General features: G+C 47.6%; 1 protein-coding gene and 1 non-coding gene across 2 annotated transcripts; both read right to left on the minus strand.

Annotated features, from left to right (window-relative positions):
- Positions 1–4,061: 4,061 nt before the first annotated feature.
- On the minus strand, positions 4,062–4,194 carry LOC122692954. Its single transcript, XR_006340765.1, has one exon. It is a non-coding gene; the product is annotated as a small nucleolar RNA SNORA66 (small nucleolar RNA).
- A 2,150-nt stretch (positions 4,195–6,344) lies between these two features.
- On the minus strand, positions 6,345–8,027 carry MT3 (metallothionein 3). Its single transcript, XM_043898523.1, has 3 exons — positions 7,693–8,027; positions 7,397–7,462; positions 6,345–6,593 (listed from the first exon to the last, which is right to left on the minus strand). The coding sequence occupies exons 1-3, from the start codon at positions 7,721–7,723 to the stop codon at positions 6,484–6,486; spliced, it is 207 nt and encodes a 68-aa protein (XP_043754458.1). The 5' UTR covers positions 7,724–8,027; the 3' UTR covers positions 6,345–6,483.
- Between the last annotated feature and the right edge of the window lie 14,636 nt (positions 8,028–22,663).

The raw sequence follows: 22,663 nt of genomic DNA on the forward strand, positions 1-22,663 counted from the left end.
GTGTTGGAACGTGTGATTTTGAGATCCGTGTCTGGGTCCCTCCTCCCTTGCCTCCGCTGAAAACATCAAGAGAACTCACTGCCCCTGATATGTGTCTATGGCAGTCAGCCCAGGGCCAAGTTTACGGTAGGCCCTTAATAAATATTTGTCAAATCAATTAATGAGGGTAAATCCATCCATGTGTCCTCCCTTCCCAGCCTCTCTTCCCCCCAGCATTAGGGCTGATTACAAAATGATAGTAAAAAACTGTTTTTCACCACTCTGGGACCTGTGTGGTCACTCAGAAACGCCAAGCAGGGCAGGAAAGTTGAACTGTCAGAAGGACTTACTTCTAATGCTCACTTAACCACTCACAGGCTAAGTGACCTTGGGGCTGTTATGGGTCAGGGCTCACCACACCCCACCCCGAGCATCAGTTTACTCATCTGTCAAAGGATTACATTGTACTAGAATTGGAGGCTCACATGCAAACACCCTCTGATTTGAGAGCCAAGATCTCAGAAATCTCGCTGTGTCTGGCAGCCCCACGGACCGAGAGCATGGAAGGGCCGCTGTTTGGATGGTGGGCAGATTTTGTTGTTATTTACATGTACACGTACATCACATGCAAAATTCCAGATCTCTAATAAGCCAGACGGTCACTTGTCCACTCAGGGGAAACAGTCCGACTCTATGAGGAAGACAATAAAGCTTGTTTTGGCCCTGAAAAGTGTTGAATCAAGCCCTGGGTTTGGGCCATCTGTGTTGGCAGTAAAATTTGTTTTCAGGTCGAAACTGTCTCTCTTGAGTCATTTTGACTCTGTGAGGGAAGGGATGACCAATCAACAAAGGTGAAGGGCAGCCCAGGCCCAGTTTTGCTCATCTCTGTACTCCTGAAAGCCTCATTGTGTTGGGGGGACAGGGGTGGAGAGGAAGAGTGCCTGCCCTCCTCACATGGTAGGAAGTGAGGAAAATGAAGCCAAGCGGTGTAAAATGAGAAGTGTTAAATGCAGATTTGGTGTGAGTCATCAGTGTGAGGCAATGGTGTGGCCTTAGCCTGCATTAATAGAACTATGACATGTAGAATGAAGCGTACTTCTACTGCTGAGTCATCCATTCATCCTTCCCCTATGATAGTATCCTTAGCCTTCCTTTGTAGAATCGCTCTTTCCTACTCTTAGTCCATATGATTTGGATGGAGTAGGCCCCTGTGGGCTCGCAGGACATTTCCTCTTCCTGGCCACAGTGATTGACTCTGTTTGGGTCACATAGTCATGAACCAGAGAGAATCAATGAAACTCCTGCTGGAAATGCTGGGAGAACGATAGATACTCTTTCCTTCTAGACTTGAACCTAGAAGGATGTGAAGCTGAGTTTTTAAAGCCTTTGCTCCATGAGAAGGAGTCAAGAATAAGTTCATCGTAAAGGAGATGGAGCCTGATGATATCATTGGAGCACCTGACTCCAGCCAAGCCTGAAGCCACTGTGAGTCCAAAATTTCCTTTTTTTGTTTAAATCATTCTGGAAATAAGATTCCTAACTGGCATAGTTGGACAGACCACCCTTAGGGCTGTGTTCATGGCTGGACTTCAACAGTCCAGAAGACAGTTAATAACGAAAGTCCTAAGACTCAAAACCCCAGCATGTGAGTAACAGTTGAGAGGGGTGGGTAATTTCAGTCTGCAAGAAAAGTTACCTTCAGATATGTGGACAGTGGTTGCTCCAATTATCTGTAGCTATGCAACAAACTGGGCTTCCTTGGTGGCCTAGATGGTAAAGAATCTGCCTACAATGCAGGAGACCCAGGTTCTATCCCTGGGTCGGGAAGATCCCCTGGAGAAGGTAATGGCAACCCACTCCAGTATTCTTGCCTGAAGAATTCCATGGACTGAGGCACCTGGTGGGCTACAGTCCATGGAGTCCCAAAGAGTTGGACACGACTGAGTAACTTTGATTTGTGCAACTAATCACCCAAAACTTTGCAAGTTAAGACAAGAACCGGTTTATTCTCTTTCTTGGTTTTGTGGGTCAGGAATTTGAGAAGGGCTCCTTTGGGTGATTCTTTTGTTTCATGTGAGGTCACTTGGTTGCATTCAGTCGGTGGACGGCTGGTCTGGCGCCCACTCACTTGTCTGGCACCCTCACAGACAGGGCTAGAGGGCTGATCTCAGCAGGAATTAAAGACCAGCGCTCCCTCTTGTGGTCTCTTCAGCATGTGGCCACAGGGCAATTAGGTTTCTTAAATTTGGCTCTGGGCGCCAAGGGTGAAAGTCCCAAGAGACTGGAGCAGTATCTGTGAGTCTCTCAAGCCCTGAGCCCTGAAACTAGCACAGGTCACTTTCACCACATTTGATTGGTCAAGAAGCCACAGATTTGAGGGGAAAAGATGAAGACCCCAGGACTTGATGGGAGGAATGAACGTTTGCAGTTACCTCTAATCTGCCCCAGTCATCGTGGGGCATAATACTGAGCACCTACTATGCATCAGAACACTGAGTTGACTTCGCTTGGACCTCAGCACAGTCCTTCAGCACTGATGCTGTTCGTCTCTCCATTGTACAAACGAGGCACTGAAGAGTTGTACTGTGGCCCGCTCTGGGTCACCCAGCTGGAAGTGGCAGCGTGGGGATTTGAACCCAGGACTCTCTGACTCCACAACTACGTGTTTATGCCATTCCGAAAAGAAGAAATTAGACTTGTGCTCTGTGGTCCCAAGGGCAGAACCAGGAATAAAGATTCTGTTCTGGGCAGGAAAAGGCCTCTCTGGCCATTAGAGCTGGTGACGACGAAGGGACGGCCTGGGGAGATGGTTTCCTGTCACCATGGCAGTAGGAACAGAGGCTGGTGGATTCTGACAGGTTAGCTGGTGGGATAGAAACAATATATGTCTCATGAGACGATCATCAACATTATGGAGGTGATGAACTGGCCTACCTCTATAAGGTCTGTCTCCAGATCACTGATGCCCTGGGCACCTCTGTCACCACCATCACACACCTGCTCACCAAAGACACCCATATATATATACACACACATATATATTTTATATGCACACACACATACAGTTTATGATTAGCGTTATACTACATGTACATCTTGGGTTTTTCCCCACTAACTGATAAGTTATGGTGTTCTTTCCATAGCAGCACCCAGAGCCTTAGAGCATTCTTTTTATTAGACATTCATATGACCAATTTTATACTTCTCTCTTGAAGGATATTTAGCTTGTTTTCAGGCTTCTGTGGATACCAGTGATGGGCAGTGAACTTCCCGGGTTGAAGGTATGTGCGTTTTAAATTTGAGTAACTACTGTTAAAATACCCTCCGAGATTCTGCTTTTGATTCTTTTGGGTATATATCCAGAAGTAGAATTGCTGGCCATAAGATCATTCTATTTTTATTTTTTTGAGGAACCTTCATCTTACATTTTCTCCAGTGCTGCACAAGGGTTCCAATTTCTCCACATCCTTGTCAGCAGTTGCTATTTTCTGGGTGGTGGTTGTAGTTTCATTTTTGATTTTTGATAGTGGTCATCTGCTGTAGTCTCAATGTTTGTGTCCTCTGGAGCCTTTGAGAGGTGCTTAGGTCATGAGGGTGGAGCTCTCATGAACAGGATTAGTGCTTCTATAAAAGACACCCCACAGAGCCCCTAGTCCTTTCCACCATGTGAGGATGCGAAGAGAAGCCTTTGACCCAGAAAAGGGGCTTCACCCAACCATGCGGGCACCCTAATCTCAGACTTCTAGCCTCTCAAACTGTGAGAAACAGATTTCTGCTGTTTGTCAGCTGCCCAGTCTGTAGTATTTTGTTATACCAGCCCAAAGGGACAGACACTATCATAGTGGGTATGAGGTGATTTAGCTTTGTTTTGATGCTTTTTGTAAGACAAAGCAAGCGAGAAACAGAGGAAACAAGCATGTTAGGTCTTAGTCAGACAGCCTGGATTCAACTCCTGCCTCTGCCACCTTCGAGCTTCATTGCTAAGTTGTGCCTAACTCTTTCGAGACCCCATGGGCTATAGCCCGCCAGGCTCCTCTGTCTATGGGATTTCTTTTTTTTTTTATTTCTTTTTTTTTTTTCAACAATGTACTGGGATAGAATGAGCCACCTCGGTAGCATCCGAGGCTAATACATTTCTATCACCACAATTACTTTAGCAAACCTGGTTCCCCTCACCTCTGCAACATCATGCAGAGCTAGTGATCGAGTTTGCACTGTCTATGGGATTTCTGAGGCAAGAATTCCCTTCAGGGTATCTTCTCGACCCAGGAATCGGACCCATCACCTGCTTTGGCAAGCAGATTCTTTACTACTGAGCCACCAGGAAAGCCCACTATCTTTTAGTTTTCTGGCCTGTTAAACACAGGACAGCAGGCTCAAAATGGAGTTGCTTATGCTAAGCTCCATGTCACCAGAGACTTTGGCTCTCCAGAAATGGAATCTTTAACCATTCAGGAATCACCTGATCAGCACTAGTTAGGTAATCTACGTGAGAAAGCCCTGCCACCCCCTGAAGGAAAGTAACTGCAATAACCAACCAGCTTTTCTACCTGTTATAACGTCCTTGTTTCTTGCTGGCCATAAAAGTCTTCAGTTTTGTGCAGTTCTTCAAGCTCCTTTCTATCTGCTACATTCGATGCTGCCCAGTTTGAATAGGTATTTGCTCAAATCAACTCTTAAAAAATGTTAATATGCCTCAGTTTATCTTTCAACAGATCACATACAAATTTTACCCCAAGCCCTATTGGCCCATCTGTAAAATGGGTAAAATAGTCACACCATTCTTCTAGAGTTGTATGGATCAAGTAAGATAGTGTCCTTAATAGAATTTTGCACAAGATAATCTAACATTTATTAATCTTTTTAGTGTCTTATTTAAGAGAGTCACCCCCAGAATTCCCTGGTGGTCCAGTGGTTAGGACTCTGTGCTTCCACAGATGGACATGGGTTCCATCCTTGCTGGGGACGAGGATCACATGAGCCATGGGGTGAGGCCAGGGGAGAAAAAAGTCATCTCCACCCCATAGTACTCATCATACTCCTGTTTTCCTCTTCCAAATTCTTTTATAGCTTTGATTTTGCTCCTGGGAATTTAAGTCAATTGAAATTTATCTGATAAGCACAAGGGTAGGCAGTTGTTTCAACACTTTTCACTAACTAGTGTATCTGTTCACCACTGATTTAATCACCTCCTACTTGCAGCTGCACTGGGTCTATTGTTGAATCATCCTTTCTGTCCAATTGATCTATTCCTGAGCCAACACCACTTCTGAGAACTTTATAACAAGTCCTACCATGGGGTTAGAGCAGGCCTGTTTTGTTGTTCCAAAACTGGCTTGGCTTTTCTTGTACTGTTTTTCTTTTCAAAACTCAGCCGGTTAGGTTAAAAAAAAAAAAATCCTGGTGGACTTTTGAATGAACCATCCTGATGAAGTAACTTGGAGGAGAACTGACATGTTGACAGCATTCCATTCTCTTAGCTTGGAAACTTTTCTCTCCCAGGACTTTTTCTTTTCCATTCAACCCAGGTAGATCAGAGTGTTCCCTCTCATCAAGGATTGCGCCACAACCACCGTGGATTAAAGCTCCCAGTACCCTACCTCCCCTTGAGAAAGGAAGGAGTTATACACAAATTGCCAAATGAGAAGGTTTGAAAAGGAGTGGAACAATCTGTTTGAGGGGAGACAGGCTATTCAGGGCGGTGACCTTGGAAACGCAGATGACAGTTGGCCAAGACAGGCCCCGGGGCCTCCTGGCCTTGCCTCTGATGATTCTGAAAACAGGCAGCTCTGCAGGAGTGGCTAGAAAATTGCAGAAACCGCAGGCCTTTGGGGCTGGGGTCTGGTTTTAACTTCCCCCAACCCCATTGGCTTCCCAGGTGGGTCAGTGGTAAAGAATCCGCCTGCCAAGCAGGAGATGCAGGTTCGATCCCTGAGTCAGCAAGTTACCGTGGAAGGGGAAATGGCAACCCAGCGCAGTATTCTTGCCTGGAAAATCCCATGGACAGAGGAGGCTGGCAGGCTACAGTCCACGGGGTTGCAAAGAGTTGGAGACGACTTAACGAAAACAGCAGCAGCAACAAGTCCCATTGTACAGATGCAGACTCTGAGGCTGAGAGGCAGGAAAAGAGACAGACCCACGTGAGTCTGGTCTCCCCTCTTTCCCCAGAGTTCAGCTTGACTTGGCAGGAGGGTCATGTGCCATCTGAAGATGGGGAGGATGTCCTCCCAGTCCCAAACAGACCAGTGGCCAATCTCCAGATTTTATCTTCCAACTGAAGTTCTTCTGATGAGGCTCCTTCCACCCTGACCCCTACCCCCACCCTGGCGTCCTTCCCCTTTAAGAAGAGACCAGTCCCTGGCTTATGCCATTCATAGGATTTATTGTCACTTGCCAATGGCTTGCAGGGAAGGGGACACACTGCCGGGCCTCGCCACAGGGCAGGTGGCACTGGGCCACCCCGCACTATTTACACATGTTTCACGCAGGATGGGGGGCGCGTCCTCACTGGCAGCAGCTACACTTCTCCTCCTCAGCTTTGGCCCCCTCTCCACTTTTGCACACACAATCCTTGGCACATTTCTCACACTCTGCGGGGCAGCAGGAGCAGCAGCCTGCAGATAAAATGGGGGATGCCCAGTCTGATGGCCTGTCCTCCCCCATCTGTCCCCATCAAAAAGAAGGGGTGCCAGAGGTCACTGCCCCCCGCTTCCTAGTCTTACACCTGGGTTGACTCAGGATCTCTGGTGTGTCAGCTACACACTGGGCTCCCATGGGAGAAGGGTACCCAGTAACTAGCCCACAGCCCCATCTATGAGCCCAGGAGTCCTGGGGACGGTGGAGTGAGGCCCACGCTAGGGGGAACCAGGCCTTAAGGAGAAAACATCTAGGGGAAATGACCCTGAAGGACAAACCTGCAGGCAGATATGGTACAAACGTAGGGGGTCCAGGAGACTCACGGAGAGGGGTATGCCTAGTCTAATACACAAACAAGGGTGCCTTCCCCCTGCGTATTACACTGCTTTGGGGGAGATTCAGGGGAGGTAAAATTGAGGGGATCCACAAAGGCCTGAGAGGGCCCAAGGGACCCCGACTCCAGAGCTAACCCCCAGCCTCACTAATGTTTCCCCGGGCGCTGGAGGCCTGGAGGGGAGCGGTGGGCCCAGGAGAGCAGTTCTGCATCCTAACTGCCCATTAGAACCTTCCGGGAATGCACAATTGCCTGGGCCCAAGGTAACAATCACTGAAGGAGGGCCCCTGCAATTGAGTCTTCAGGCCTCTGGGTGGTTCTGTTCCCGTTAGAGTCAACGCACTGTCACAGCCGGCCGAGGGGCCGCTCCGTGCCTACGTGGACAGGCGTGGTGCTCACGGGAGGACGGGGGGGGGGGGCGCGCGCAGAGGGGTCCCCCGCACTCACTCTTCTTGCAGGAGGCGCATGTGCAGCCCTCGCACTTGCAGGAGTCAGAGCAGGTGCAGGAGCCGCCTGGTGGGGGGGGGCACAGGAAGGGTTAATGGGGTAGAACTCGGGGTGGGGCCAGACCTAAAAGGAGATGGGGTACCCAGCCTCAATGCCCTTTGAATATAGCCATGCCCATCCTGCAGGAGATTCAAAGTGGGAAATAAGTGTCCCTTCCCCCAAATGTCCTTGAGCAAAGGCATAGGGTTCCTTGCAAGTAAAGGGGCGCGCGGTGCCGCGGGGGGGCGGGGGCTCACCAGTAGGGCAGGGGCAGGTCTCAGGGTCCATGCCGGAGAGGAGCGACCGCCGAAGGAGGCGAATCGGCTTCTAGGGCAATTGGATGCACTGGCGGCAGCAGGTGGCGAGGCTTTTATAGCCCCAGGCGGGGGCGCGTTGGCACAGTCCTCTAGGCGCACGCGCCTCCTCTCTCCATCCGCGGGCACAAGCCGGCGCGGAGGCGCGCATTGCGGCAGCGCTCCCCGCACCCCTGCCGTGTGTCCCCCGCCGGGCGCACGGCCGGGGAGCTCCCCCCACCCCACCCGGCTGCCGTCCGCACAGCCGGGCGCGCGCAGTCACGTACTTCCCGCCGTGTGCACAGGGAACATTCTCCTCCCGCCTTTCCGCCCTTGTCCACCGCTGCAGCCGGCTCCCGGCAGAAAGTGCACGCGCCCCGCCTCTGAAAGCGGAGGGCGAGCAAAAGGCTTTGTTTTCGAGTCCTATCCTGCGTCTCATCCTCTCCACCGCCGATATCCCTCATTCTGGGTTTACCAGGGTGCGCTGAGCCATTCCGCTGCTCCAAGACTCCCTGTCTGATGCGGAGAGAACACATCCCGCCCCCACCCAAGGCCTTCACAAACTGTCTTGGGAAGGACCTGCTCTGGGAGCCCTGCAGCATTGGACTGGGGTGACCAGCGGGAGTTTTGGGGGGAGGGGTGGTGATGCTAGGTGGCTGCATCACAGCTTCAGAGGGAAGCCTCTTTCCTTTTATCTGTTCCTCCTGCTGAGTCCCGTGTGCCTGCGGTTGGCTGAAAACTGGCCCCGAAAGAGATATCTATGTCAAATCCTGGAATCTGTGATTATTACTTTATTTGAAAAGGGAGGCTTGGCAGATGTAATTAAATTAAGGATCTTGAGATGAGATCATCCTGGATTATCCACATAGGCCCTAAATCCGGTGATGAGCATCCTTAGAAGGTCCACAGAGACAAGAAGAGGAGGGGGCGATGTGACCGCGGGAGCAGGGACTGGAGTCATGGGGCCAGCAGCCACAGAAGCTGGACACAGAGCAGTTCCTGGCCTTTGTGATAAGACTGTGTCCTCACTCAGCGAGTCAGGACACTCAATCCCTAGGAGATGGAGGAGCAAAGGACAGCATTAGACAACTGGCCGAGGGTTAAGGGAGGAGGAGAAAGGGTTGCTGATGGGGTTTCAGAAAGGGCAGCCACATCGTGACCCCGCCCCCGCCCCCGCACACTGGGAGGCCTCACTTCTTCTGCTTGTAAGCACCTTTCACATGGTTCTATTGCACCTCACAGATGCAAGGCTCATCTAGAGACAGTAAACAAACAAAAATGTTCCCCAGGAACTCTGCATTAAGAGGCTTCCACAGTGCCTCAGCAGTTAAAGAATCTGCCTCCAATGCAGGAGTCGTGGGTTCAATCCCTAGGTTGGGAAGATCCCCTGGAGGAGGAAATGGCAACCCACTCCAGTATTCTTGCCTGGGAAATTCCATGGACAGAGGAGTCTGTCCGGCTGCAGTCAGTTCAGTTCGGTTCAGTTGCTCAGTTGTGTCAGACTCTTTGCGACCCCGTGGACTGCAGAACGCCAGGCTTCCCTGTCCATCACCAACTCCCGGAGCTTGCTCAAACTGATGTCCATAGAGTTGGTGATGCCATCCAACCATCTCATCCTCTGTCATCCTCTTTTCCTCCTGCCTTCAATCTTTCCTTGCATCAGGGTCTTTTCCAGTGAGTCTGTTCTTTGCATCAGGTGGCAAAGTATTGGAGTTCCAGCTTCCACATCACTCCTTCCAATGAATATTCAGGACTAATTTCTTTTAGGATTGACTGGTTTGATCTCCTTGCAGTCCAAGGGACTCTCAAGAGTCTTCAACACCACAGTTCAAAAGCATCAATTTTTCTGCCATCAGCTTTCTTTATAGTCCAACTCTCACATCCATACATGACCACTGGAAAAACCATAATTTTGACCAGATGGACCTTTGTTGGCAAAATAATATCTCTGCTTTTTAATACGCTGTCTAGGTTGGTCATAGCTTTTCTTCCAAGGATCAAGCATCTTTTAATTTCATGGCTGCAGTCACCATCTGCAGTAATTTTGGAGCCCAAGAAAATAAAGTCTGTCACTGTTTCCATCGTTTTCCATCTATTTGTCATGAAGTGATGGAACTGGATGCTATAATCTTAGTTTTCTGAATGTTGAGTTTTAAGCCAACTTTTTCCACTCTCCCTTTCACTTTCATGCATCCCAGGCATGCTACAGTCATGGGGTTGCAAAGAGTTGGACTCGACTTAGCGACTACACAACAACAACCTGTTGCCTCCTCAAGAATGAAAGTGCCTCCACAAGTTCTCCCAGAGACCTGATCACCTCTCACACCCAACTTCCACTTTTTAAAAAAGAGATACTAGGATAGGCTAGCACCTGGGACTGTCTACCAGAGTGCTTGCCTTTGAACCTGGACAAATGTCTCTTCATTTACAAAGAAACTGTGTGAGACTAAAAATAACCATGCATGCACAGTTGGGGCAATTAGGAACAATGAAATACAGGAGGGCCACAAACCGACTACCATTTTGGAGGGGCCCAGAGTAGATGCCCTGGAGGAGGGCTTAACCAACTCTAGTATTCTTGCCTGGAGAATCTCATGGACAGAGCAGCCTGGCGGGCTGAAGTCCATGGGGTCTAAAAGTCAGACACGACTGAAACAACTCCACACACAGCAAAATCAGGGTACTGCACATGATCCCTGCGCACAGCATACCTAAGCTACCCCTCTGGCCCAACCAGAGCCGCCCCTAACCTCATCCCATTTAAGGAACCAGCCCACCCTCCTGGGATAGCGAGCAAGGACACCTGTTTCTTGTTCTCACTCCATCATGCTGCAGCCTGAACGCAATAAAGCCTTGCCTAGCCTCTTATCAATTTCTTTTTATTAAAGGGTCAATACCTGTGTAGGATTTGCAGCCTTCCCCCTTTGGAGGTGGTCCTGAGGCTGCTTCCCAGGAAGAAGGAGCCACTGAGACTCGCCAGGACAGACCTGGCCCTACTTCGTTCCCCCTGGGCAAACCTGAGCCTCTTCTAAATTGGAGCTGGATAAGCACTTGAAAATGTTGGTTGGAAACTCTGCACCCCCAAAAATATTAGCTTCCAGGGGGCCTCCAAATGGCCTCAGACAAGGAGCAAGCTAAGCTTTCTCCAGGCTTTTCTACGTGTTGGCTCACGAGTCTTCAGTTTCGATGAAGTTGAAGTGAAGTTGCTCAGTTGTGTCCGACTCTTTATGACCCCATGTACTGTAGCCTACCAGGCTCCTCCATCCATGGAATTTTCCAGGCAAGAGTACTGGAGTGGGTTGCCATTTCCTTCTCCAGAGGATCTTCCCAACCCAGGGATCAAACCTGGGTCTCCTACATTGCAGACGGACGTTTTACCATCTGAGCTACCAGGGAAGCCCCTGATAAAGTTGAAGGAAGAGGAAAAAGGAGGACGAAAGAAAAGTCCAAAGAGGAGACACTATCATCTCCTATCAGACATGACTTAGTGACTAAGCAACAACAACCCCAAGGTATTTAACGTGAAGCCCAGGTGACTTTTCAACAGTGGCTTCAGGCAATTTCAATTCAAGAGCTCACCACCTCAAACAACGCTGTTTGTTTCTTTTTGGTTTTGTTTTGCCTAAGGGCATTCAGGCCTTAGACTTGTCTGGCCTGGGCTCTAACTTTGGCAGGACTCAAGGTCTTGCTATCTGGAAGTTTTAGTGCCAGGTTAGGTGTGCAACCTAACACACTCAAGCCAAGCTGCCTGCCTGCCATTTCCCCTCGGACTACTCAGATTTCCTCAGAAAGAGGTTTCAGAGCTGGGAGAACCAGCTCTCACCCTGAGGGCTGATCTTGTCAACCTGACTGGGCTCAGGGATGTCTAGAAAGCTGGTTGAATGTTATTCCTGAGCTGTCTGTGAGGATGTTTCCAGAAGAGATTAGCATTTGAAACAGAAGACTGAGTGAAGACTGAGTTACCATTGTGGGTGGACGTCATCCAATCTATTGAGGGTCTAGGTAGAACAAAGAGGCAGAGGAAGGATGAACTGCTCTCTGCCCAAGCTCAGACATCCATTTTCTCCTGCCCTTGGACTCCTGCTTCTCAGGCCTTTGGACTTGGACTGCGACCATAGGCTTCCCATTCCCAGCCTTCCAGACTCGGATTGAATTTCACCATTGGCTTTACTGGATCTCCAGCCTGCAGATGGCAGATGTTGGGACATTTCAGCCTCCCTAATCCAGTAAGTCAATTCCTAAAATTAGTCACTATCTGTATGTGTAGATTGCATACGGTTCTGTTTCTCTGTAGAGTCTTAATATATCACCCAAGGGTGATATCTTAATATCACACCCAAGGGTGGCCAGGATTTTGAGAGATCTGAAAGCCACAACGTTTTCTGAAACACCCTCCTGTCCACCCACCCACCCCCAATTCTTCACAGAACCAGGCTTCTCATCCTTCTTTCTCAACTTCTGTGACCTCCAAAGAGCATTTCACGTAAGTGCATCACTCCAGAAGGGTCCCCATTACCTCACCTTCATTTCCCTCTGACCCCTTGTTAATTCTCACAGTGTAAATTTATTTTGTTTGTGTTTCCTATGCCTATGATGCTCCTTCCCCAGATACCACATGGCTTGCTCCCTTCTTTCTTTTCTTCTAAGCTCAAATCTTGATCACCTCCGTGTCACCCTGTTTAAAATTGCAACATGTACCTCGGTCCCCCATACTTTGCTCTGTCTTTTCTTTTTTCATAGCATTTAACACCTTTTAGTGAACTAAATAATATATTTGTGAAGTTTATGTGCTATCTCCCCCCTGCTAGAATTTAAGCACTGTAATCTGATGAGGAATCATTTCTTTTGTTCATGAACATATAAATGTTATGCCCGATGTCCAAATCCCCGAGCGGGAATAGAGAAGGCCTCCAAGACAACGCAACTCGCAAGAAGGGAAGTTTATTACTGACTCGAGCCAGGGCTTTCTGCCGCAACCAACGCAGTGGTGCGGGTCAGAGAGCCCCGAGCCCAAGCTGTTACACAAATTTATAGGGTGAGAAGCGGATTGGTTACATGTTTGCAAAGCAATTTCATTGGTCAAAACTTTCGTTCGCGGGGGACTTTCCTGGGGGTTTCCGCCCTGTTCCTAATTTCCTAATTGGCAAACAGCGGTCAGTATTAAGTGAAAGCTAATTGGTCCTAATTGGCAAACAGCGGTCAGTGTTCGTTACTTCTGCTCGCCTCACAATAAAGTGCCTGCAACAGTGTCCTGTACATCAGAGACATTCAGGAGATATTTATTGGATGCATGAATGAGTGGCTCTGAAGTCAAGCTGTTGCCTTTGTTACCAAAACTTTCTTCACCTCCTTAGTCAATAGAAATTGATGAGCCCAGACAAAAAACTTAGGCAAGGCTTTTTGGGTTTCCTGCTGCAGCAGTGGGGAGCAAAGACAAATGACAGATTCCCATGCTTACTCGCTGAGAGGGGGCAAGCTGGTTCTTTCTATGAGGTGAGGGTAAGAGGGGGTCCATATGTCAGGCCAAAGGGGTGGCTTAGGTGGTCTGCCTTCGATGGTGCTGGGTGGGTTTTTGGTCTTTTTTTCCTTGTTTTGTTTTCATTTTTATTTAATAATTTTCGGCTGTGCTGGGTCTTCATTGCTGTGCCCCAGTTTTCTCTAATTGTGGCGAGCGGGGGCTACCTTCTAGTTTCGGTGTGTGGGCTTCTCATTGTGTTGGCTTCTCTTGTTGGAGAACACAGGCTGTAGGATGTGTGGTCTTCAGTAGTTATGGCACATGGGCTTAGTCGCCCTTTGGCATGTGGGATCTTCCTAGACCAAGGATAGAACCCATGTCCCTCTCATTGGCTGAGGCACTGAACCGACTCTTAACCACTGGACCACCAGGGAAGTCCCTGGTTTTTTGTCTTTTTGTATCTCGTTCATAATTTGCCCCAATTGCATACACAGGCAATTATTTTTAGTCTCTTATAGTTGATTTGTATTTTGTTGCTTAAAGACGTTTGTCCGTGTACAAGCACTGCAACAAAGGGTCCCAGGTGCCAGCCTGTTTCAGGTCACAATCTGATTCTGACACTAGTAATGTGACAAGTGACTAGCAAGTTGCTAACATTTCTACCTCTTGGGTTGCTTGAGGCTAAAATGGGAACAGTTTTTTCAGCAGCTTAAATTGGGTGGCACTTGGAAAGCTTTCAGAGTGGGGCCCTAACCATGTTGGCTCTTTCTGTTTGCAAATAAGTCTGAGACTCATAAGGTCAGGTGAGGACTCTGCAGGAGCCTGGGGTCCCTAGAGCTCCTACCTGACACCCAGCTCCATTGTTAGCCTCAGTTCTGGGCTTCCCGAATGGCAGCTCCCTCTGATTGACATGGGTTTACAGGCGTTGGCTTGGACCAGCTGAGTCACAGACATCAATCCTCACCCTGAGCCCTGCACCTAATCCCAGTGCTTCCTGGGAGAAGGGAGTGCATGGAGATACTTACATTCTAAGTGAGATTGGAGCCAGGAGGCAGGATCAGGTGGGTTGAGGGGTGGAGATCACTTAGGATCTCACTAATGGATGGAAAATCCCCAGGTGATCTCAGAAACAAGCCCAACAAGTCCCACCCCTGGCTGAAATTGGTTCAGTGCAGTATTAAGACTGTTGCATTGCTCTCTTAAAGAGTTTCTGAATTTATTATCCTGGGACTGAAAGTTGGCCAAGAGTTTAGGAGCCTGGGTAAACAGCAGTGTACCCAAAGAGGTTGCAAACATGCTTATTTGCAAAGAAAGTCATTTCTTGGAGAGATCTGGACATTTATTAGTAATTGTTTAAAGAGCAATATTGTTCACAGGGGCAGCTGAAGCAGAGGAATGGGCTCTGGTCTAAGAGCCCCATGGTTCCTAGTTCCAGCTCTTTCAAAACCTAGCTTTCTGAACTCAAGGAAATCTCTCCCCAGTTTTCACATAGTTTGACCAGATAACTGCTAGTGACCAATATGGATAATGTTCACCATTTGCTGGGTCTTTATATGTATTTCGAGTACCACGTGTTTTATAGATATGTTCTTTTGTGTCGTATTTTAGATTCCACATCTAAGTGATATGTTATTTGCATTTCTCTGACTGACTTCACTTACTAAAATAATCTCTAGGTCCATCCATGTTGCTGCAAATAGCATTATTTCATTCTTTTTAATGGATGAGTAGTATTCCATTGTGTGTGTGTTATATATATATCACATATTTTTTACCCATTCATCTGTTAATGGACATTTATGTCTTGGTTATTATAAACAGAGCTTCTATGAACATGGGGGTGAATGTATCTTTTCGAATTATGGTTTTGTCTGGGTATATGTCCAGGTGTGGAATTGCTAGATCATATGGTGACTCTAGTTTTTTGAGGAACCTCCATATTGCTTTCCATGGTGGCTGCCCTAATTTACATCCCCACTGATAGTATAAGAGGGTTCCCTTTTCTCCACGTCCTCTCCAGCACAATAAGTGAGATTCTTCATGCAGATCACCTAATACATGATTGCTGCTCACTAAACAGTGCTCAATGAACTCTTCTCTGTTCAGGAATCTTCCAGGATCTGGAACTAGCAAATGATGGATGCAAGTTTCCCTTCACCTACTTCTGCTATCTCTTCATGGTCTGCCCCTTGTCTACCCTGGCAACCAAAGGTAGTCCGTGCTAACTCAAAAATGTGCCCCAAGCTCTCCTGCTTCCATGCTTCTGCTCATACTTTTGCCACTTCCTGGAATTTCCTGCCCATGATTTCTACCTGTTTAAAATCCCATGTAACCTTTGAGGCCACCTCCTTCTGGAAGTCTTCACTCTTGTCTACCACCAAATGTAACTGCCCTCTTTAGAACTTCTCCAGGGGTTTCTGCCCCATAGGAGAAGGGTACAAGGTAGTCTGACCGTCTCCCCAGTGGACTCTGAGGTCCCAGAAGGCTGAAGCTGGAAGAAGCAATTCCTTCCTCTCTCCTTGATTCTGTGCCTAGCAAAGCTCCCTGTATACCTGAAATGTCCTTTGATTGTTGAGTGAATAAATCAACGTGAGAACTGAGAGCACCCAACTTTGGACTCACTGTTTTTGTGGAACACCTTTGAAGGCTGGGTCAGGAAAAGAGATTGATTTAACTATGTATTATTGAAGTTATTCCATGGTTCCCAGCATCTTCCTTTGCCTAATGAGTCATTTACTGGTGAACCCTTTCATATTGCAAATATTTATTGAGCAGACACGAAGGTGAGTGGAACAGTGTCTTTCTTCTCCAAGAACCCACAGTCTGGCATTTAATTAAAAAAATCAACACACAGTAAGATAAGCACAATTTTATTAACCAGTCCCCAAGTTTGAAACATTTTTGTTGTTTTCAAATCTTCACTGTTATACTTCATACTGTGATAAACATCTTGGCATCTTTTGAGTGTGTCCATTCATAATTTTTTTCTTAGGACACTACATTCCTTGAAGTAGAATTTCTGGCTCAAAGTACACATTTTTTCCTTTTCAAACAGTATTTATTTAAAAAATGCTACTTCAGTAAATTTTGGAAATTTCAGAGTAATAGAAAAGTGGAAAAGTGGGGAATTTTGTCTATGATCTGAACACAACCACTATTATTTTAGTATTTTAGTATTTTTAATATTTTATAATATTATAAATATTAAATATTTTAGTATATTTTATTTCCATATTTGGTATGGTTTTTTTTTTAAATCCTGCCTAATGAATTGTAGCCTAATATTTATTTAAGATTGTGACTGTAATCATTTCCTGTGTTTTTGCATTTCCAATGGTTATATCATATCCTCTTGTGTGCACAGACCATGGCTTACTTGAGCAACTTCATGAAATTGAAGTTATTTCCAGTTTTTCATAATTGTAAATAGTGAAAATGAAACTTTTTCTGAGTGAGTGAAGTTGTGTTTTTTTTTCCCCTGAATTTGCGGTGAACTCAGAATAGATTTACAGAGGTGAAACTACTGGGACAAATGAGTAAAATGGTTTTGTGGTTCTTTGACATATCAATATATTGCCAAATTATTTTTTAATTTTTAAAAACCTTTTATTTTAGAAGTACAGTCAATTAACAATGTTGTGATAGCTTCAGGTGGAAAGCAAATACATATGCATGTATCCATTCTCCCCCAAACTCCCCTCCCTTCCAGGCTGCCACATATTGAGCAGAGTCCCCTGTGTACACAGTTGTTGTTGTTTTAAGTCGCTAAGTCATGTCTGACTCTTTGCAACCCCATGGACCGTAACCCACAAAGCTCCTTTGTCCATGGGATTTCCCAGGCAAGAATATTGGAGTGGGTTGCCAATTCTGTCCTTGTTATTGCCAAATGATTTTTAAAAGCCTTACGCCTGTGAATCTAGGTGTTTTGCACCTTGTTAAGCCCTTTGGAGAACTGACTTATCCTCCCCCAGAGGTGACTAAGGATTCTAGCCCCTTTCTGGGATTTCTTGGGCTCCAAACCCAGCCAGACTGAGGTTGAAACAAGTCTGTGCAATTGATTCCCTGAGGCGCAGAGAGGACTCAGTATGCTCCCGCCTCTGGGTCTGGAGCGCCCCCTGCAGTTCACATGAGGAACTTCCCTCCCCACCCGGTGACCTGGGCTCCATTCCTTCCCCACCAAACCCTGCTCTTGTCTCCATCCAAGTCGGAGCTTGACCTGAGCAGGTCCAGCGTCTGTCATAGCCTCTGAGGTCTCTGTTGTACTTTGGGCAACATAGGAGCACAATCCTTGTGTCAGCCTGCTAACTTGGCGTTTTCCTGCTCCTGGCAACTCTGCCATGAGAAAGCTTTCTTCCCCCTGACTTCAAATCACATTCCTTGGTATTTCTTGAACTGCTCAGGTGTTACTCATTCAGGGTCATATGTAACCAGTTTGCTCCTTTTTCACTATGGCCTTTGCCCCAGCTCATCTTCCCTCCTGGTCTTCAAGCTTTCCTCTCAGCCGGTCCTGCCTGAGTAGGGAAAAGGTCTTTAACTTCTCTGAGTCTAGTTTCTTTACCTATAGAGTTAACATAATCGTTGCTATCCTGCAAGGTTTTTGCAGGCATTCAAATAATACCAATAAAAAGCTGAGCACAGGGGCTTCCCTGGTGGTCCAGTGGTTAAGAATCCAGCTTGCAATGCAGGGGATATGGGTTCGATCCTTGTCGGGGAACTAATATCCCACATGCTGCAGAGCAACTAAGCCAGCGTGCCACAACTAGAGTCCTGGTGCTACAACTAAGACCTAATGCAGCCCAAAGAAAAATGTTGAGCCCAGGTATATGGTTCAAGATAGAAGGCTGAGTACATGCATTTACCTTTCCTTCCTCCTAAAGATCCATGGAAAGAAAAACTCAGAAGACAGCAGGGACTTGGTGTTGGGGAGGATGACTTGGATTAATGAATCAAATTTTAACATTTTTCTGGAATATCAAAAGGGGTCAAATCACATTTATTGGTGGATGGAAGGAGAGAGAGCCACAGCTCAGGTCAAGAAGTAGAGATGTCCACGGGGTGGGATGGCTATTTTATACTGTTTTAGTTGGGAAGTCAAACTGGGAGAGGGGAAGAACAGGGAAGCACAGCAACCAGGATGGTGACTGAAGCTGGAGAGCCACGACATGGCCTCCTTCACTTCTACTTGTTTGGACCTGCCATGTTGCCCCAGGCTGAGACTGAGAGAGATTCTCCAAAGGAATGGAGTAACCAGTCTGCTGCTGCTGGGAAGTCGCTTCAGTCGTGCCCAACTCTGTGCGATCCCATAGACGGCAGCCCACCAGGCTCCCCCGTCCCTGGGATTCTCCAGGCAAGAGTACTGGAGTGGGTTGCCATTTCCTTCTCCAGTCTAGGAGGGGCCAAACTCGCCAGCAGCAAATGAGAGTTCCTGTTGCCCCACATCCTCGCCAGCGTTTGGTGTTGTCCATCTTCTGGACTTTGTCCATCCCCATAGGTGTGTAGCGGCATCTCATTGTTGTTTTACATTTCCCTGAAGACATGTGATGTGGAGCATCTTTTCATATGCTTCTGTGGTATCTGTATAGATCTTCTTTGGCGAGGTGTCTGTTAAGGTCTTCGATTCACTTTTTGTCATTTTGAGGACATAGGACAAGAGGTGGAGGAGTATTTTCTTAGGGACCTGTGTTAGACACAAGAGCTGGTGTTTAGGGTTAATTGATTGGACTGTGCCAAACAAGTACTCGATCAGGAGTGACAGCAGCCCCCATGTATTCTTCAATAAAATTGTGTTTTGAGTGTTTGGATATGTAGGCTCTTTAAAGCACATGGCCCAGGGTGGGGACCTTTTATTCCTGGGTGTGGGGCTGGAGGACCTGCAGCCTTCTCTGCCCCATCCATCTACCATAGGCACAAGCATGAACTCTAAGCCCAGCAGCCCCGAATTCAGGTCCCAGTTCTGCTGCATATGAGCCTTGTGACTCTGAGCAAGCCACTCAGTCTCCTGAACCTTGGCTCCTCATCTGGGCAGAAGGAAAGATGGAGGGTTAGCCTGAAAGTTCATCCCTTTTCTTCCACCCCTGGCTCCATTCCCTTCTGCAGACATCAAAACCCTAGTGCCAGTCTCTATCCACACATCCCCCTTCCTCGAATTCCCCCATTCCTCGGGCCAAGGAACACACAGACTTCTGGCATGGTCCACCCTCAGGCGGGACCGACCTGGGGAAGAGGCCCACACAGGCCCTGAAGTTGGTCCCCAGTACGCAAAGCCTTGTCTCATTGGGGGAAGTGGGAGAGGGACGGATAGGAGAGATCTGGGTGAATGTGTCTTCATCGACTCTAAGTCTCCTTACCTGTAGGGAGGAGAGCCCGAGACAGACCCTCTAAGCAGGGCCCTGAATGTCCAGCTCTGAAGTGGTCCTGATGGTGCAGGCTCCATGAGATGATGTTTATAAACTGCTTAGCCCCGTGTGTGGTACTTGTTAAGTGTTCAGCAGTCTGTGCTCAATAAATATTAATTGTTGGTATTATTATTATTATTAAAATGAGACTCTGAGGGCTGATTCTCCCCTCAAGAATGTGGTAGGAATAAATGAGATTGTTCAAATGAAGCATTTGAATGAGATGAGATGGCATCCCTTGGGAGCACTGAGGCTGAGAGACCTGTCAGCATGCTTGTTGGAGACACAGGGGACCTCTCTGCCCCCTGGAAGCTTTGGTTACCAGGATCGTGTCCTTCCCGAGGGGCCCCAGAGCTCTGCCATCACTGAGAGTGACTTGCCAGGGATCTTCTCAGACTCATAAACAGAAGCCTAAGAAAGGCTGTAGCCCTGTGAATCCCCTTTAGGGAGCACCTACTGTGTGCATTGATCCTATGCTGTGGGTGTGCCCTGTGAGGGAGGGACACTTTGCAGATGTGGAACCTGAGGCTTAGGAGGTAAGTGACTCATTCAAGCTCACCTGGCCGGCGGGGAGTGGGGGGCAGGGGTGGAGTGTCCGTCTCCCAAGTCCTTTCCATTGCACTGCGATGCTGCATCTAAGGCTCAATTCATGGGCAGAGGGGGAGCCTTCCCAGGCAGGCCCCAGATAATTTGCAAACAGAGAGGATGACAGTGTGGCCCATGGAAACAGCCAGCACCAGGAAGCACACAGTAAATCCTGCTCCTTGTTTTGCTGGCTGAGCTCAGCCCCACAGGACACCCTTGGAGAAAGTTTCATTCTTTCCTGCTTCTGGGTCACCTTGACCTAGGCCAGTGGTGGAGATAGATGCTCTGGCCTCTTGGGTCCTGGTCTTAGGCCCTTGGTAGCGTGGACAAACACCCTCCCCAAACGTGAGTTTATCTTCTGCTCTGTTGAGGACGGTGGGATGGGTGAGTATGAACTCATCCCACTTCCTCTCCCAGGGCTGACATCGGGGACTTCAGCCTTCACAGTCTTCTATCCTGGAAGCTGTTTTTGTACCTCCACTTGCTCTCAGGACATGGCTTTGGGGTCTGTCAGACCTGGATTCAAATCTCAATTCTACAAAACTAGCCAGGGAGTCTCAGGCAAGTCATTTAACCTCTGTATTCCTTGGTTTCCTCACCTGTAAAGTGGGGTTGATAACAGTACTGACCTCATGGAGTCATGTTGTGACGATTAAATGAAGTAATGCATAGGTGGTGCTAGACTCAGTATTTAATCTATTATTAGTATTATTAATAGCAAATTAGTAATGTGTTTTAAGTAACAGATCACATGGACCATAGATTCTTTTTTTTAAATTTTTTTAAATTGTAAAGTTGCTTTACAATGAAGCGTTAGTCTCTGCCGTACAACAAAGTGAAGCAGCTATATGCATACATATATCCCCTCCCTCCTGGACCTCCTTCCACCCCACTCCATCCCACCCCTCTAGGTCATCTCAGAGCACTGAGCTGAGCTCCCTGTGCTATAGGCAGCTTCCCACTAGCTAGCTATTTTACACACGGTAATGTATACGTGTCTGTCCCAATCTCCCAATTCATCCCATCCCACTCCTGTCATGGACCATAGATTCTTAATCAGGATCTCCTGGGGGTCCAGAGATGGCTTTGAAGGACTGTGAATTCCCTAATATCATAAGTAAGATTGTCTGAGGTCATAACCAGATATGAGTGTTTTTAGGGAGAATAAGGTTCATTGCTGTCGGTGAATTTTTATGGGTGTTTTTGACCCCTGCTCTAAGGGGTCCCAGGCACGGTGCTAGGCTCAGTGGGTCAGAAAAAGAAGTAGTCACGAGTCTTGGCTGTCTTGGGCAGGGCCACCATGGCGGAGGTGTGTGTGGCGTTTTTGCTTTGTCTCCCATATTTTCTATAACCTTTTTGTTTCATCCAGTTTTTTTTGGTCACCTTATTTTTTGGTTGTTTACACTTTTAAGTTTTTCATCTACCTGTTTTTCTTTCTTGAATGGAAAGAAGCACTTGGGAGAGAGTTTATAAGAGAAAACACTTGTCAAGTTTCCCGGGGTGGGTGTGTGTGTGTTAAAAAAAAAAAAAAAATCAAAGATTCCTCCACACACCCACCCTGTGGAAGGCCATTGTAGGGATTAAATGAGGAGCACGTGTGTGCACTGCTCAGCACGGGGGCTGGTGCATTTAAGTGTACAAAGTGGCAGGACTCGTTATCATTAAACTTAATTGGATTGTGCTGGTGGAGTGAAAGCTCTGATACATGTGTCAGCAATCTGGGAAGGGGGTGGGGGAGATATAGCCTCAGTGTTTCTTCACATCGACCTCTATGAAATGCAAGAACATTATGCAATGTTAATGTCCATATCTACCCAGTCACCCTGTGCTAAAGGTGGACCCAGACAACTAAACTGCTAATACCCTCAGTGCTTTGGCCATGGGGATCCATCTTCTTTAGCTCTGCACAGATTTCTTACCTGTTCACTGCTGGTTCAATACTGAAGTCCCTTAAATAGCTCCATTCACACAAAGCATTTGGGGCCAACACTATTCCACTATTCCAGAAGGGGCTGGCTAAGATTGGGTTTCCCCCAAAGTGGACCCCGTACAAGTAGTTTCTTTGGGTGGGGATCCCAGGAGGGCCTGGCAGGAGAATGGAGAAATGAGGCAGAGAAGGAAGAAAGCCAATGAGGGGGATGTTAATAAGCAGGTTACCTCTGTGGGCTATTGGAGTTCAGTGCTGCTGAGGACTTCTGTTGGGGGCCAGTATAGAACAGTATAGATTTGTCCCACTGTCACTGTAAAGATGCTGGAGGTATTAATCCACTATCTCCTGTTTGTGATTGGTTGAGGGCTGTTACCAGGGGTGACCTGACCTGTGTATGCATCATGCAAGCTCATGCTGCAGGAGGAAACCCTCAGGTAGCGTGGCAGGATCTCATGGTTAACAGCCATCTGTTGAATGAGTCCAGGCTGGTGACTGCCTTATCTGCATGGGGGCAGCCCTTCGTGGTCCTCCTGGGTTGGGGTAAAACATTGCTCTGAGCCACCAGACAAC

This window comes from Cervus elaphus, chromosome 4 (assembly GCF_910594005.1).
Source record: "Cervus elaphus chromosome 4, mCerEla1.1, whole genome shotgun sequence".
Lineage (NCBI taxonomy): Eukaryota > Metazoa > Chordata > Mammalia > Artiodactyla > Cervidae > Cervus > Cervus elaphus.